The sequence below is a fragment of the Gambusia affinis genome, linkage group LG09 (genome assembly GCF_019740435.1).
Source record: "Gambusia affinis linkage group LG09, SWU_Gaff_1.0, whole genome shotgun sequence".
Classification (NCBI taxonomy): domain Eukaryota; kingdom Metazoa; phylum Chordata; class Actinopteri; order Cyprinodontiformes; family Poeciliidae; genus Gambusia; species Gambusia affinis.
In genome coordinates, this window is record NC_057876.1 from 19,766,769 (window position 1) to 19,782,694 (window position 15,926).

The 15,926-nt window shown below is 37.0% G+C and overlaps 1 protein-coding gene across 1 annotated transcript in view; it reads left to right on the forward strand.

Annotated features, from left to right (window-relative positions):
• Nucleotides 1–15,926, forward strand: part of atp8a1 (ATPase phospholipid transporting 8A1) — a 99,085-nt gene that overhangs the window by 58,041 nt on the left and 25,118 nt on the right. Inside the window, exons 23-26 of the mRNA XM_044127822.1 lie at nucleotides 1,078–1,142; nucleotides 5,703–5,875; nucleotides 7,834–8,017; nucleotides 10,848–10,958. Coding sequence (XP_043983757.1) covers nucleotides 1,078–1,142; nucleotides 5,703–5,875; nucleotides 7,834–8,017; nucleotides 10,848–10,958 — 533 coding nt within the window. The remainder of the gene's footprint in view (nucleotides 1–1,077; nucleotides 1,143–5,702; nucleotides 5,876–7,833; nucleotides 8,018–10,847; nucleotides 10,959–15,926) is intronic.

Sequence of the window (15,926 nt, forward strand, 5' to 3'; positions counted from 1 at the left end):
GTGAATAAGTTTGTGTTGGTCTGTCACATAAAATACCTGTAAAGTACATGGAGGTTTGAGGTTGTTAACTAATGAAATGTGAAAAAGTTCAAAGGATATTATTTTGTTAAAGTTCTGTGTGAAGAATTATATCTTGCTTCCTTTGTGCAGCTGAGATTGCTGTGACATGAGTGTCGTTATGCATTCCTCGAGGTCTGCCGGAACAGTTTTTAGTTCCTCCTGGAATTGAAAAGGCTTAAGAATTTTAACAATGACAAAAAAAAGTTAGTGAAATGAGTTACAAGGTAAACACATTAGGCGGAAGGGTTGTGTCAAGAATTGACGAGAGGGGGAAGGGAACAGAGATGGTGTTGAGATGGGAGACATTTTCCACACTGGCAAATTTCTGGACGTTTGCACTTTTGCTCTTAAGAAAACAATCTGCTAGACCCCAGACCCGAGCCAGTTTGAGCTTAACTCTGAAACATCATTTCCTCTGTGTGTGCGCACTGTTGTTTAGTCATATGCTTATTTCATTTTCACTCTCAGAAAATGCCACCCATGTGTTCACAAGACAGGTTATGTGGTAATTTCTTTAAAAAAATTACTGAAATCTGTTTCCACACAGAAGCAAAGTGTTGAAGCCCTCAAATATGTATGTGGTTATGCCACAGATGGCAGCTTTCTCATGCAGCCCCAGCACTAAAGTGAAGCTTTAGTCTTGGTTCATGAAATATTTCTGTTTTCCCCCCAATGAGAGGCTCCATCCACCACTTGCTGGTGACCCTGAGTGTGTGTCCCGGCCAAGCACTGTGGAGATCATTCCCCAGAGAGCCATGTTGGGTAACCCAAAGTTGTAACTGCCTGTTAAAACAGGAAGCTGACAAACTCTTGTAAACCAAACTCATTAGTCATGTCCTAAGACTGGAGTTCTCAGTTAGCTGTAACATTTTGATTTTTACAGCCCGTTTAAGTTTCTCCTTTTTGTAGTATTATGCCTTTCATGTATTGGATGACCTATGCAATGATTTTGCTTCTGTTTTTTGTAATATATCAAAAAGCTTCAGCATTTTTTTTTTTCTTTCTGTGATCTTACAGGACATTCCTGCAAACTTCTTACAAAGAACATGGGCATGCTGGTGATTAATGAAGACAGTCTGAATGTAAGTATTTTTGGATTTCTTTGGTAATAATGAAAAATGATCTGTATAAAAATAATGATGTAAAAATGTGCAAAAGTAAATGTGAAATGATTACTTTTCTTTTAATTTGTATATCTGTATATTTATCTGCTCTTTTAAACTACATTTCCACTTTCAGGTTTTTGTAAAATGGTCATATGATCTCTCTTTAACAACTACTGTATGGTGCATATTTAATACTGCACTGTAAAACAGCATTTTACTATTATTTTAAAGGATAAATAGAGTTAATGATTCAAACATTAGGCCTCAGATTCCTGTCCTCAAGAGTTTTTATTCTACACGTTTAAGATATATTTTTGCTCAAACACCTACATTAAGTGGTTAAATTATAAGCTCACTTTGCCACCAAGTTCTGCAGAGAATTAGACATTCATTGACTTGGAGACCAGAACGTCAAACTGACTAACATTTAATTTTAGCAATTTGCACAGTCAGCCCAGCTAGTGTAACTTTAATGCTAAGATTTTGAAGACCCTGTCAAGATTTACAAACCCAGTGTTGTTGGATGACAGAAGTTAAAAGCTTAAAAAAAGATGAAACTGTTACTGTACTATGTTCAGCATTCCTGTTACCTGCAAATCTTGCTCTGTCTCACCTGAATGAATTGCATGTTGGAGAAAACAGTTTCCTCTAAATATCTTTTTACATTGTTGTCATCCTCCTAATGTTTACCTTACTAATACTGATTAAACTTTTTAAACTAAGTTAGCTTTCTTAACTCAATAACTACATCCATACTAAAGAGTGTTGTTAAAGTTGATTGAACTGAAATTTTGCCAATTTTGGGAACACCAGCCAATTCTTCTGCACATATGTAGTGTAAACACCTTTCTGCAGAACTTACATCTGTGGTTTCTACATCTGCTCTGAAGAACTATTATTTCAAGATGTTAAAGAAACTTAAGATTCTGCTTTTTAAAGAAACCTTTTGCTTTGGGCATGTATTTCTACATGTCTAATTGGAAAATCTAAATAGGGCTACACACATTTTATGTTGATTAATAACAATTCATTCCTTGCTATGAAAGTAACTCTTAACTATCCTCACTTAGTCTTTCTGTATTAAACGATGAGGCCACAGGGCGCCTTCCATAAAAACCCAGCCCACATCCTGAAATCCGCATTTAACATGACGACACCCAACAGGGAAGTCTGTTAACCCCCTTGCAGGAGAGCCATGTCTGTTGTTCCTGCAATTGAAAAGGGCAAGTCCCTGCAGTTTCAGCAGAGGAAAAGCTACATATGTCAACTGAAGCCAAGACTCCACCAGGTCCGCCTTTGTCAGACAGAAAGACAGGAAAAAGACGAAAAGCTGTGAATGAAGCGGCTGGAGGGGGTGGTTCTCTGTGATGACGGACGGCCTTCACTCTGTCAGACGTTTGTTAAACGTGATAAATGGAGCCGAGGTAGAATGTTAGGTTGGTGCATTCATACAGCCCACAGGCCAGTGCTTTGAAATGTCAGCTCCCATTCTGCTGTGGTTGAGCAGATGCTTACATAAGGCAGTTTGTTAAAACTCAGAAACAGAAAGCTGTCCACCAAGACAGAGCCAGGCTGTGGGGTCAGCAGATATGAGAGCACTTATTCAAACATGAATCTCTTTTTGCCTGTTTTCGGTTCCAAATATGCCTGAACTAGCATTAGTTTCTAATTTAAAGGGGGCCTATTATGCAAAATTTACTCTTTGTACATTTTTATGCTTCTCTTTACATCTAGACTTCTTAAAAAAAAAGAAAAGAAAAAAAAAAGTTCAAGCACTTAAAAAACCCACCCAGGCTTTTCTTGGTAATAAGTAAAGGTTTTTTTGGTATCTGGAAAGCAAGCCATTTCAAAAACCTTTCGATAAGTCATATTTGATGAACCCCACCTAGGAACCCCTGCCGAGCCCAACACCAAGCATCCAAAGCAGAGCTCCAGAATGCTTAATTAGCAGGTTTTATTTCTACATGCACTGTACAATCGCTGCTAGAAAACAGAAGTGTTTCATTATTGACTTACCATCCAGAAACATTTTTGCTGCATTCTGCTTGGTTGTGTAAGCTCTAATTCTACTTTTCAAATATTCGCAGTTGTGTAATTGTGCATCTCTTTGTAGCCATTTTCAAGTGCGAGTGTAAATGTTCAGTTGGGGGCGTGGCCAGCAGCAGCTTATGTTGATTCAAATAGAGGCTCTAAAGGAGATCATTCTGAAAATAGATCCAAATATGCAGAACTGAGCAGAGTAAAATGTAAATCTAATAATTGTTTTTCAAAAAATGTAACCAGCATGTTTTGTATAGGACTATCCTCACCTTTACAAATAAATGTGTAAATCCATATCTGCTTTTTTTATAAAGTTTGAGGGTCCCCTTGTTGTAAGCCTCTGAGTCTGAACAGATGATGACATTTGATCCATACAAATGTCCAGATTCCACATCATGATGGTCACGTCCTTTTGGTTACATCAGTCAAGAACTTTATCAACAATGGAGCTCAGTCTTTATGGGAAGCTCCCATGGATTTCTGAATGGCCACCACATACCCATGTATGTGGTGCTCGTCACATAGGCTCTACTGGTGATTATAGCCATAACAAAGAGGCTTTAGCCGGAGACTCATAGCATTAGCGCTAAAATTCCTCAGTGGAAATAAGGGGGGAAATGAGCAAAGTACTTGAGGAAATTGTAAACTTTGCTTATCAGACTTTGTGATGGATTGTTGATGTTCCAAACAAAGTGGATTCTTTCTCATTCCAGTGGTCTGTGCAGAGAGCATTTCATGCATTGCTAATGCACTGAGATGTAATCTAAAACTACCCAGGGCCAACTCAGATCTAACTGTTGTACTTAAATTTAGATATTCCAGCTTGTGGGTACCTTGACCCCAACACATTCATGGATACACATGCGCTTGTCCGCTGTTCACCATCTCAAGCTGTTTTATAGATCCCATCAGGATGGTAAAGTCCTCCCAGCTGCTCTCAGCTTGTATCCTCTTGCTCAGCTTCTCTCCTGTTAATCCATCATCTCTCTCCGTGCGTGTCTCTCAGTCTGCATTGCTCACTTTGTGAAACGTAAAGTCTCCCTCTCCAAATATTTCCCTTAAGCTGAGGTTTCAGAGTTCTGTTATGCCAGGCGAAAATTGCGCGGTCCCCATGGTGCAGTCTGAATGCTTTGACATATCTGACCTCCACACCAGGCCAGGCACCTTCCTCCTTCAGTTCTGAAAACGGTCTCCATTATTTCTTTATGAGTTCAGCTGTTTGTGCATCTGCTTGGCACCACATATTCAACACTTTCTCTTTTATTTTATGTTCTAAGTTAAAGCGTGTTTATAAATGAACAATTTTCACTATGACACATAAATCCAAAGATATTATTTATGTTTTAAGTTAAATAAAGTGACTCCCTACCTGTCTGATAATAAGAAACTCTCTTCACCATCTGTGGAGAGGACAGAAGATAAAAACAGTGATCTCACCGCTCCGTCCTTTCAGACATGCCTGTATTCCAAGACAGTTGATCCTCTTGTCAGAATCGTTTATTTTTTCCCATCATCTCTTATCAGTCATCATTGATCTACTGTAAAGATATCAGAATCCGTCCTCAATTTATCAAAGGTATCGCCTCATAGCCTGAGTCTAAGTGTAATAAATATGAAAGATGATAATAAACATCCAGGATGAGAAGCAGATGTTCCTCAGCAGTTTTGTGTTAAGATGTAAGCTGATCAGACCTGGCAGTATGACCACCTGCCTGATGGAGAGTTGCCACTAAAGCATCCCTGATTTGCCATACCATGAACTGCACCAATACCTGAAGGTGTGGTGCAATATTTGACAAACTTTGGTAGATGGTACATGTCAAAATAACCCTCACATGTGAAGTTTTATCATAATGTAACAAAATCTTTCATTTTAAAAATGAAAAAAGGAACTTTGAAATTTAGACCCTAGTGGGAATGACTGTAGGGTGAAGAACATTATGTTCTCTACATCGTACATTTGTTCAAGCTTTCTCTGAACAAATGTTTCAGACAAAACTTGTGGACTTGTTTATTTATTATTTATTCAAAACTCTGATTCAGGGACAGTTTTTCTTACCTACTACAATACAAAAGAAGTCTGCATATTCAAACAAATGCACCTTAAATTTACACACCTCACGGAGAGAGAGTTGATTAAAGAATTCAGTCCAGTTTTTGAAGAAAATTTGTGGGATAAATTTATGAAATATGACTTATTATAATTTCTACAAATAGGTTGGAGTAGGACCAAGTCAAAAGTACATATATGTTTGTAATACCAAGTGTAGAGCATTGCAATATACATGAATCTACACAGAGATCATCTGTATGAAGGCCTGTGTGGAGTCTATTTGAGCTACTGTGTGAAACTTTTATTTTGCTTCATTGTTCTACTACATGTGCATTTTCTAAAAACTGTATCAAAGCCAAAGAATAGAGGTTATATTATTGCTTCTAAACAAATATAGCTGTATATAACTAATATTTGTGATTTTTATATTTTGTATCTTTCAGGCAACAAGGGAAACACTTAGCCACCACTGTGGACTTCTGGGAGAAGCCATCTACAAGGAAAATGACTTTGCTCTCATTATTGACGGAAAGACTCTTAAATACGCTCTAACGTTCGGAGTGCGTCAGTACTTCCTGGATCTGGCCTTATCCTGTAAAGCAGTCATTTGTTGCAGGTAAAATTTACTCCTAAGTGAATAAAATAAACCTGAAATCCAAGTGAACATTTGAAACATTCCAACAAGCAATCAGTTTTGATTGAGTCAGACACAGGATACTAAAGTATTTGTCTAAATGAAATCACAATTTCCAAATTGATGACAGCAGAACCAGCAAACATAAAGACAAATTAAACTTGAAGTACTAATAATTCTTCTTCTCTATTATTATCAAAACTCTATAGCACTAATAAATAAAATTGGCAATGAGAAGATACTCCAGTGACCTCCTTTGCCACATAAACTGTAGGAAGTACTTATGTGCTTAAGCGCCTGTGACGGGCTACCAGGCCAGAAATCAGCAGCATGTTCTCAGAGTACCTTATTACCTTTGCACTGTGCACATGATCTCAGATTTTTATTTTTCTTCCCCCTCCAACTGTGTTTGCCTTGGGTACACACAAAGATACACCAGGGAAAGAAAAATTCTTCATAAACCTCAAAAAATAAGCTTTCACAGCTTAACCCTTTAAAGACAGATATAACGTTTATTTGCTCTGCGATTTGTTCACAAAGAGGGATCTTCCGTGTTTTACCATTTTAGGCAGGCAAATGGAAAATTTTTCAGATGTGAGCAGTTTATATCTTTGTTTTAATTTAGTTTGCTTTTATGACCTAGTTATTAATTGAAAAATAAAATAGGAAATTACATCTAGAGAATGATCCGAGTTGAAGGTAAATACAAAATATGTGTGAAATATGTCAAAATCAAAGTTGGCTGTGCTGATTATGCTTTTAACGGGTTGAAGGAAACTGCACACTCTTGTATTGGATAGATTTTTACTAGAGGTCAGGTGTCAACACAGCAACAGTAAATATACTCTGACTCCTTCTACTTGGACTCCAGTCAAATAACATAAAAATCTCTACTGGGTGGAGTATATTACTTCATATGGAGCTGTGGACAGATCTTTGCTTCCCTCGGTGCATGAAGTGTCAGCAGCCAGCTCGCCTGGCACGGTGGAGCGCAAATGGAAAAATACGCTTGCAGGTTTGCTCCCTGACGTCCTCACGTTCTTCACACTAAACATGCAACAGGTAATAACTGTCTGAGCACCAAGTCAATAAATAACGTTCTCCGCTGACTTTAACTGCTAGAAAGGCATGTGCTATTTGATTTCTTGTTACAATGTGAATTCTTTGAACTTGCACATTTCCCTTTGCAGAAATTTGCTTTACCACTTAACGTGTGCTCTTTATCCTTTTCTGTGTCTGGAGAAGAGATTTATTGCCCGAGTTTGGTTTTTAAGTTCTTTGCTGATGGAAATGTATCAAGCTGATTGGATATAAGCTGAAAATATCACAGAATTTGCAATGCTGCATCCAACCAAGACAAATTTTAGCTAATTCCAGTTCCTCCGCAAAAGCTATGAATAGCTACGAGTGTGTTTCTCTTAATTACTTCCTGATTAAACACATAATGCCAGTTAGTCTTTTACCCAAACATATATGGTTGTCCTTTTTTTTATTTTTTTGCACTGCTCAAAGTGTCCACCTCAAAATAAAAAGCAACTATGTACACCTTGAAATTGAAAAATCTGATTCCTGAACTCAATAATTTATTGTAACTATAAAGGAATATTAAAGATCTTTTCTTGGGCTGCAATGAATATTATATAAGTACAGTGCGTCCAGATTCTTCATACCAGTACTATATTTGATGCTTGTTGTTTACTGCAACGGTTTTAGAAGGACATCAAGAAGTCGGGTAGAATCTTTAAAAACTACAACTTATTGAGCTATTTTTATTCATTTATGTAAAATTGTTATTGACATGATAAATGATTAATTAATTTAATAAAAATACAGCAAACACTTTATGTACTTAAGGTGAATGTTGTATAATAAAAACATTACTTCTTTTAAACTTGCTAAATCATGTATTGCGTAACACAAGCTTCGCTGGTTTCTTTCAGAGTTTCTCCTCTTCAGAAGTCGGAGGTGGTTGAAATGGTGAAGAAACAAGTGAAGGTGATCACATTGGCCATCGGGGACGGAGCTAACGATGTAGGAATGATCCAGACAGCTCATGTCGGAGTGGGAATCTCTGGCAACGAAGGTTTGCAGGCAGCAAACTCCTCTGACTACTCTATTGCCCAGGTGAGCGCAATAGCATGGACTTTCATGAGGAAAGAGGAAGTGTTTTCAAGTTTTCTTCATATAAAAAGTGTATAAACTGAAGGATAAGACGCGTTTAAGACCTGAATAGTGTGACGCAAACAGTGATGCTGAATCTTTAAAATGTTTTTGTGCCTGAATGGCAAACACCTAGGAATACAAAATAAACATAAACATCTACTTTGTTTTGTTAGTTTATCATCAGGTTATAGTGATACATTTCTGTCGTTCCTGTCACTGCCTTCTCATGTGTTTTGTGTAAGTGATAGGATTGCACATTGTTCTGAATGACAATAGGTGATCTATCTGAATGAGCTGGGGCTTAAAATTGAAGTAGAAACACCTGTAAAACAGGCGCTTGATGACATCTAATTCCCAACAAAGCTCCACAAAAATGGATTCTGGCAAAATGTTGTGTAAATACCTGCTTGCATCCTGGTAACCAGCTCGTCAGGAACACTTTGTCGATATGCGATATGTGTAAGCGACAAAAGCCGGGGAGCTCCTGATTCACCGCCTCGATGTACGGAGCATCGTGTTTCTATTAACTCTAAGAGGCTTTTGAGGATGAGAAACCAACAGTACATCCTCTGTACTTCAGCATGCAATTACATTTCAAGAGACTTGAAGGCCTTTGATCCACATGACATGTGGAGAGTTTGTGTCCTTCAAAACCCAGTGGTCTAATAATCCATTTAGGTTTTGCTGCCGCTTTAAATTAAATTGCACATCCAGATCTCAACTGGTATTTTACCGCTACAGCACATTAACTGTAATTTGCTGAGTTCAAACCAGAATCAGTCTTAGAAAATTACACAGCTTGTTTTTTTGTTTTTTTATATGTCCCTCTACATGAATTAAATGATCATGAAGGGAATTGGATGAGCTCATTTTTGCTGGAGATTCAGTTTCTTGCTCCCATAGAAGTCAGGTTTGCATTCTGAGTTAGTTTCAGGATTAAAAATATTAGGGTCATGGCACTTCTGCTGTCCATCTATTGTGGATTCAACTTTTTTTCTTTTTTTTTTTTTTTATGAATATGACCAACATGAGGGTTGGTCATGGTAGCTGGAGCCCACTGCTATTTTAAAGATAGTTCTTTGATGCTAAAAAAGAGGTCAGCAGACCCCCAGAGAAATATGTTTGGGAACCTTGAGTAAAAGTACCACAAATTTTCCATATGAAAAAAAACTTTAATCAAAGACATAACATGACATAATTGCTTTCATTTTAAACAGAAAAGAGTAATTCCTTCCTTATGGTAAAAGATGCACATATGGATTCTTATAGTAATCATTTACACATGAAACAATAAATTTAGTAGTGCTTTTGAGGTGCTAATGCAGCAGAATATTACATTTTTATGTTGTTCTGCTCTTTATAGAGTAACTAAATTACAATAAGTAAGTAGAAGTCGGTAAATCAATCAGGTTATATCCTCAAGTAGCCTTCTTTCAGCTAGCTTACCAACACTGGGCAGCAACAGGTAAGGAAGGAAGTGATTCACTATTTTTTTTTTCAGAGAAAAATTTTCTATTGCCTTAGGATACATAAATATGGCAAAGACAAATAGATCTGGTGCCACATTAACTTTATTTGCATTGTATTTTTTTATTTAGACTATTCTTTATCTTTGATTTGCCACATCACAATCTAACTTTACAATTTTGTGAAGTTAAACACTGGCATTTTGGCCACCAGTATTTTGTTTTTTTGGTTTCTGCCTGATGACTTACAGAAAAACCCAGAAAAAAGGAACGTTTCCAAGCCCTTTTAACTTCTTGTCCACTTTAATCAGGGTTTACTGGACCCTGTGGTCCTGACAATAAGCAAGTTCTAAGATGGTTCGGATACAGAACAAAGTATTGGAATGGCCAGGGAGATGGTGCAAAGTTCACAAACTTAAGAATTTGTCCTGATCTTAGGAAATCTAAGCTTCATATATATATATATATATATATATATATATATATATGTTATTGGGACTGATGTAATTTAGTTTAAATGCCTAAAAGGGTATGATGCAGTCAACTTCAAAGCTATTATTGCCCAATTTGTAAAAGATGCATAGAATAAAACCTGTCAACTGCACAAGCACTTTCAGGGAATTTTAAATTTTTTTTATTTATTTTTTGTTGAATTGTAAATTGTCTCAAATGTTAAGAAAAAATCTTTTTAAAAAAATCAAAAGTTTATTCTCGTAACGAATAAAATTCTTAAATGGAAAGTCCACAGCAACCACAATTTAAAGTTCTACTTTCCTTACAGTTTCTGTTGTTGATGCAGTTGCTTTGTAAATCAGTGCTACTTTATATCTGGATTAAGGCCTACTCTCTATCTAATAATCTTAATTTACCTTCAGTCCAGTTTTCACTGGGTTTTAATAAATATTTGCCTTCCATTATTTACTTGTTTTATTGTGAAGATAAATCCATAATTTGAAAATTTAACATAAGCTCTAAATAATAGCATAACCACAAAAGCCACTGAAGTATAATGCACAGCTTTTGGAGACCAATACCCCTATACGAACCTCGCTAATTGCTGCAATTTAAAGCTTGGCCCTGCAGCCTGTGACTGGTCATTTCTGGAATGTGTTAGTTAGGGATTTGGCCAAAATCTTATACTGGTCCTTCAGATTTCTGCAGGGAAAAAAAGACTAAACACTTGCTTTAATCTTAAAGTACATTTAGCTGCTTTAGTGTTCCAGCTATGATCTCTAATTATGAAGAACGATTAAAGCTGTGCTGCACTCAGGCTTCCGCTCTTCATTCATCATGTCGTTGCCCTCCATTTACTCCCTCCCACACAGTTCAAATACTTGAAGAATCTGCTGCTCGTCCATGGAGCCTGGAATTACAACCGTGTAGCCAAATGCATCCTGTACTGCTTCTACAAGAACATTGTACTCTACATTATTGAGGTAAGCCGAACAAAGTCTCTCCATACTAAAAATAATGCAAAGAATCAGATGGATATAAAAGAAATATTGACCAAATAACATAAAAGAAAATGTTCCCTGTTATTTTCAGTGATAAATTAATATCTTGAGCTAAGAGAATGCATAAACTCTTCAAGATATCACTGATGGCACCTACTGTAGTTTTATCTGGTGTTCAAGCTAGATCTGAGTTACTACAATCAGCGACCAGTTTGTGAACCTGCTCACTTCATCAGTAGTTACCACAGGCTGACCACCATGTTGTCAGTAGATGGGCTTTAGATAGATTTTCATGTTAGTCCCTGCCTCTGTTATTCTGTGCATGATGGGTTTGATTGCATTTGACAGAAACCAGACTCAGTGCAGATAGCTGCTTCAGAGCTATCACTAACGGTTACCAGACTGGCTAAGTAGCTGCTATCAGCAGTAGCAGTCCTTATTGCCACCAGTGTTCAGATGTTCTTATCCATTTTTTAATTCATTGCGTCTTTTCAGAGATTCAAACCTGGACACTACTGAGAGTTTCATCACAGTCTCAATGATCCTTTATCCTACATAACAGTTAGAGGTCGACTGAATTCTTCTATTTTTACACTTACATTGCTTATTAATACCCAATGTAGGTCAGTTACATTAAAGAACTCTGCAGGACGGTAAATTGTCCCAGAAATTGTTACAATATTATCCTGAGACTATTTTCAACTAATATAAGAATATAAATTCCATATTAATGCAAGTACATGCTTTTAAAGAGCAAAAAACATTTTCTGAAGAATGTGTAACTCTGAAACTTAAAAACATTTTAATATGAAAAAAAAAGCCAACACAACTATAATTAAAATGGATTATGAGGTCTCTGTAAACAAAATGTCATAAAAAACAGTCTTTGAGCTTAGACTGAGAAAACAGGCAAAATTGGCAGGTAGTTCAAACTAACTACTTTGTACTGTGTGTCAAATGTTTGCAGCGTTTCTCCAAATGGCAGTTTTCCAGCAATATTAAATGAGAACATCTCTTAATCACTGTTGTCCAAATGGAAATCATCTGGCTTATTTTAATTTATCATGTAATTAATTGATTTATTGCTTGTTACTTACAGGTTTAGCCAAATGGTTACCAATGTTAATTCTATCTTTTACTGTTCTTATTGGAGCACTACACTCATTACAAATGTTTTGATAACCTTCCAAAATAGATAGATATAAACATAACTATCCTTGACGCAATTTAAAATGCGACAGTTATGACATACCTTATTTTTTTATTTTCCATATAAAAAAATAACTTACTTTTACCAGATGCAGAAAATCAGCCCCAAAACAAAACCTGAGCCGCCTCCATGATTCCACATTTGAGGGTCTTTGAAAGCTTAATTTCAGTTTCTATAAACACACTGCAGCGTTGATGTAGCTGGCCAAAATAAATCAGTCCAAGAGATTTTCTGTCAGCATTCATTTTATGAGAGAGTTTGGCCCTTTTATGGAAAGGCAGTTGTCTATATTGGAACCCCCTAGGTCTTGTCTGATGGACTTCATGATGCTTCACACTTCCACAAAAGTACAACCAGAGAATTATGCACATTGATGACTTTGGGGTTCAGCTTGAATGGTTGGGCTGGTCATCTGGGCTCTTTTTCTACCAACCTCAGGTTGCATTTTCTCTTGTATCTACATCATGTTATGTTGTGCACATTCCTATAAAACATATTGTTTTTGGATAATAGTGGAAACAGTTTTCATTCTATTTGTGCTCCTCAGATATCTCTTGCCTTGGCTTTCTCTAATCTGTGTTTCAGTGTGACTCACAAAATAACAATCTATCCAACTGCACGTCTATTCCCTTTAAACCGGCTGGCTGACACCTGAAAAATAAGATCCCATATATAAAAAAATATATTTAACTTCTAGTTTGGAGCCAAAAAATGATTCTTCTCCATTTGAAATATAGTCAGTGGAAAACATTTAAACATAGTGTGTTGCAACATTTTCTGCTGTCGTGGATGAAAAGCAGACATCAAACAGTGTTTAAAATATGAGCACTGTTTTTCTTTCGTTGACATTTTCTGAGACAGTTTGACCTCGGATGACTTTCAAGTTTATCTGCCATGAAAAATCAGTCAGCTACCTTAGATATTTCAATATGTGTGTTCTTCATAGTCAATGTGACATGAAGAAAGAGACTGTTAGTGCATTTTTGTTTCCATTACATCTGCTCAACCACACTGCCCTTTTCAAGATCAGGTTAAGTTGAAGTTGTACACACAAATCCAAGGGAAAATTAAATTTTAGACTAACTTGATTATATGACAGCGAACCCTTACATTTCATTCTTTCCTAAAAATTGAATTACTTTCATCTGTTGCTTTTTATCATGAAGTGTTTCACATTCTATTGTAAGGGACTAAAAGTAGGATGCTTTCCATTGATGAAGGATGTATAAGCAAGACAATATCATTGTTCTTTTTTTGTGTTTGCTGTTTTTAATTCATCAGGCTGCATGTCAGTGATTTTACCAAAACTTGACTATACCATCTAGAATTTGAGCGTACCTTTTGTGGCCCTCTAGTTCCTTCCCCCCACTCATGTGTTTAGGGGTCTGAAGCAGATAATTTATCCAGTCTTTCACTGGTTCAGTATTTGTAGTATCCAAACATAAAACCCACCTTCAGCTCCAGGGTATGATTAAAAGCTACGTTTGTTGCACTAGTGGGTTTGCGTTTGAGTACTCATCTTTTTCCTGTTCAACTTTAAGGCTGGTTTGCAAGAAGAGAATTGGCTGTTAATAGAAATTCTGTTCTCCACATCATTGTCCTATACACCAATTAGTACAATATGAATACTAGAGACCCAATGGTTAGGTCTCTTTCATCTGCCTCTCCATCCCCAAACGCTTTGATTCTTTAGAAAAGCCCTTCTGTTGCCTCATGGGCTGTTGTGAGAGATTTGACTATGGGTGCAAACGCTTGGAGCAGTTAATGATTTTGTCAGTCATTATGGGGTTTGTTATAAGTGCATAAGACTGTCTCTTAACTATTTGGTTGACCAGTGCAACTACCTCAAAGTTTCTTTTGGTTTCAATGATTCTGTTGTTTTTGTTCTCTTTTTTTTGTTTGTTTGTTTTGGGGTTTTTTTTACAAATCAACTTTGTAATTTTTTTTTAATCTATGAAGGGCATTTTTACTTCCTCAACTGAGCCTATATGTAGAAGCACCATTCAATACACTTACAAGTCTTTGTGGTTAGGTCTCCTGGCTTTGCTGATCTGAACACTGAAATATTTCCCCATTCTTTTCTTGCTTAATGGCTTAAGCTTCTTCAGTCTATTTACCCAAGACTGCTTATTCAGTCTTAGGTAAATAGCTTTGTATTTTATTGTTTTGTTAAACATCTGTACCACATTCTCCCTGACCTGTCTGGTATGTTCCTTAGTCTCCTTGATGCCATTTCTCCACTAATGTCCTCTAACAAACCTCACAGATCATCTGTAATGAGATTAAAATAAACAGAAGTAAATTCTATTTACTGGGACAATTGGTTACGCTGTTTTTTATTTGGTGTGTCAAAGTAAAATGGGTAGAATAAAAATGCAAACCTCGGTTATTAGATTTTTGTTTGTGAAATAATCTTTAAAAACACATTTTCTTTCCATTTCATAATTATGCATTACTTGGTTGTTCTTGCACATAAAATCCTGAGAGATCACATTAAAGTCTATAGTTGTAGGATGACCAAAAAAAAGTTCAGTGAATCTGAATATCTTTTTGCAAGGCCTTGCTTTTCTTAAACAAAATGGTTTCAAGAAACCTTTAGTTTAATTCCCAAGTTTGACTTTGGAACAAGTTACAATTGGATAAAGAACAGCAATAAAAAGACTTGAATTTATTCACTTTAAGGCAGGGAATCCTTTGTGAAAGAATCCATAGCAACTCTATTGAAATGCGCAATCTTTGTAGCTTCTCGTGTTTGATTGACATAACGTTGGGCGCTACTTGGGGACATGATGGAGGAGTGATACATATGAGGCAATTATAAAACTCTCATTAGATCATGCTCACTGTGGTTCAGGAATGCTCAAAGTAAAAGAGTAAAATCTTACCCACCATTTGGACTGAATTAATACTTAAAGGCCGAGCTTGGCATTGTAATACAGCCTCTGTTTGAAGCTTCACATATTTCCAGCATATTAATCAGCTCCCTTTTTGTCATCTGCTTTATACTTTGCTTGCTTTGTGAATGAATTCAATTAGCAATCCCGCAGAGCCAAACTTAAGAGTATCCAGACTCGGACTATTGGGGACAAATGTCACTCCCACCCAGCCTTTTCCTGACTGAGGCTCTTATACAACTCTGCAATGCTGTGGAGCAACCTTGGAATCAGTGATTTTTCATTTGCTGATGAATATGCAAGTCTCTTTAGTCTCTCGTCTACCCCTTTTTTTGTTCCTCCTCCAGCTCCTGCTTTGCCCCAACAATGTTTTCATGATGTGCAGTGAGGGAGAGAAGCCAACCACACCCCTTCACTGAGTGGTACTCAATGAGGGGAAGAAAAAAGGGAAGTAAAATCCTGCCTGGTACTTCCCCTAATGAGCAAATCAATGCATCTGTCCCTCAAGAGATGGGGAGAATGAGAAAGAGAGCGAAGCCATTGGAACGTTGGAGGACGAGGCCGAAACACTCACACAGAAGCAGTAACCCCACCATGTGAATAGGAGGCTTTTTTAACTTAGCACAACAATGTATCGGCCCAGAGGCTCTTATTGAGCAGATCTGTAATTAATTCAGCAGTTTGACCTACCCACAAGCCGCTCCGTACCAACCCTTGAGCCTTCCTAATAGCTGAACCTGCCTCATGTCTTGAGCTTCATCCATACACTGCATAACTCCTAGCAATGGCATCTGAATGCAATTCTAAACAAGCCGAGATCCAAAACATCTGAGGCTGTGGTCCTAT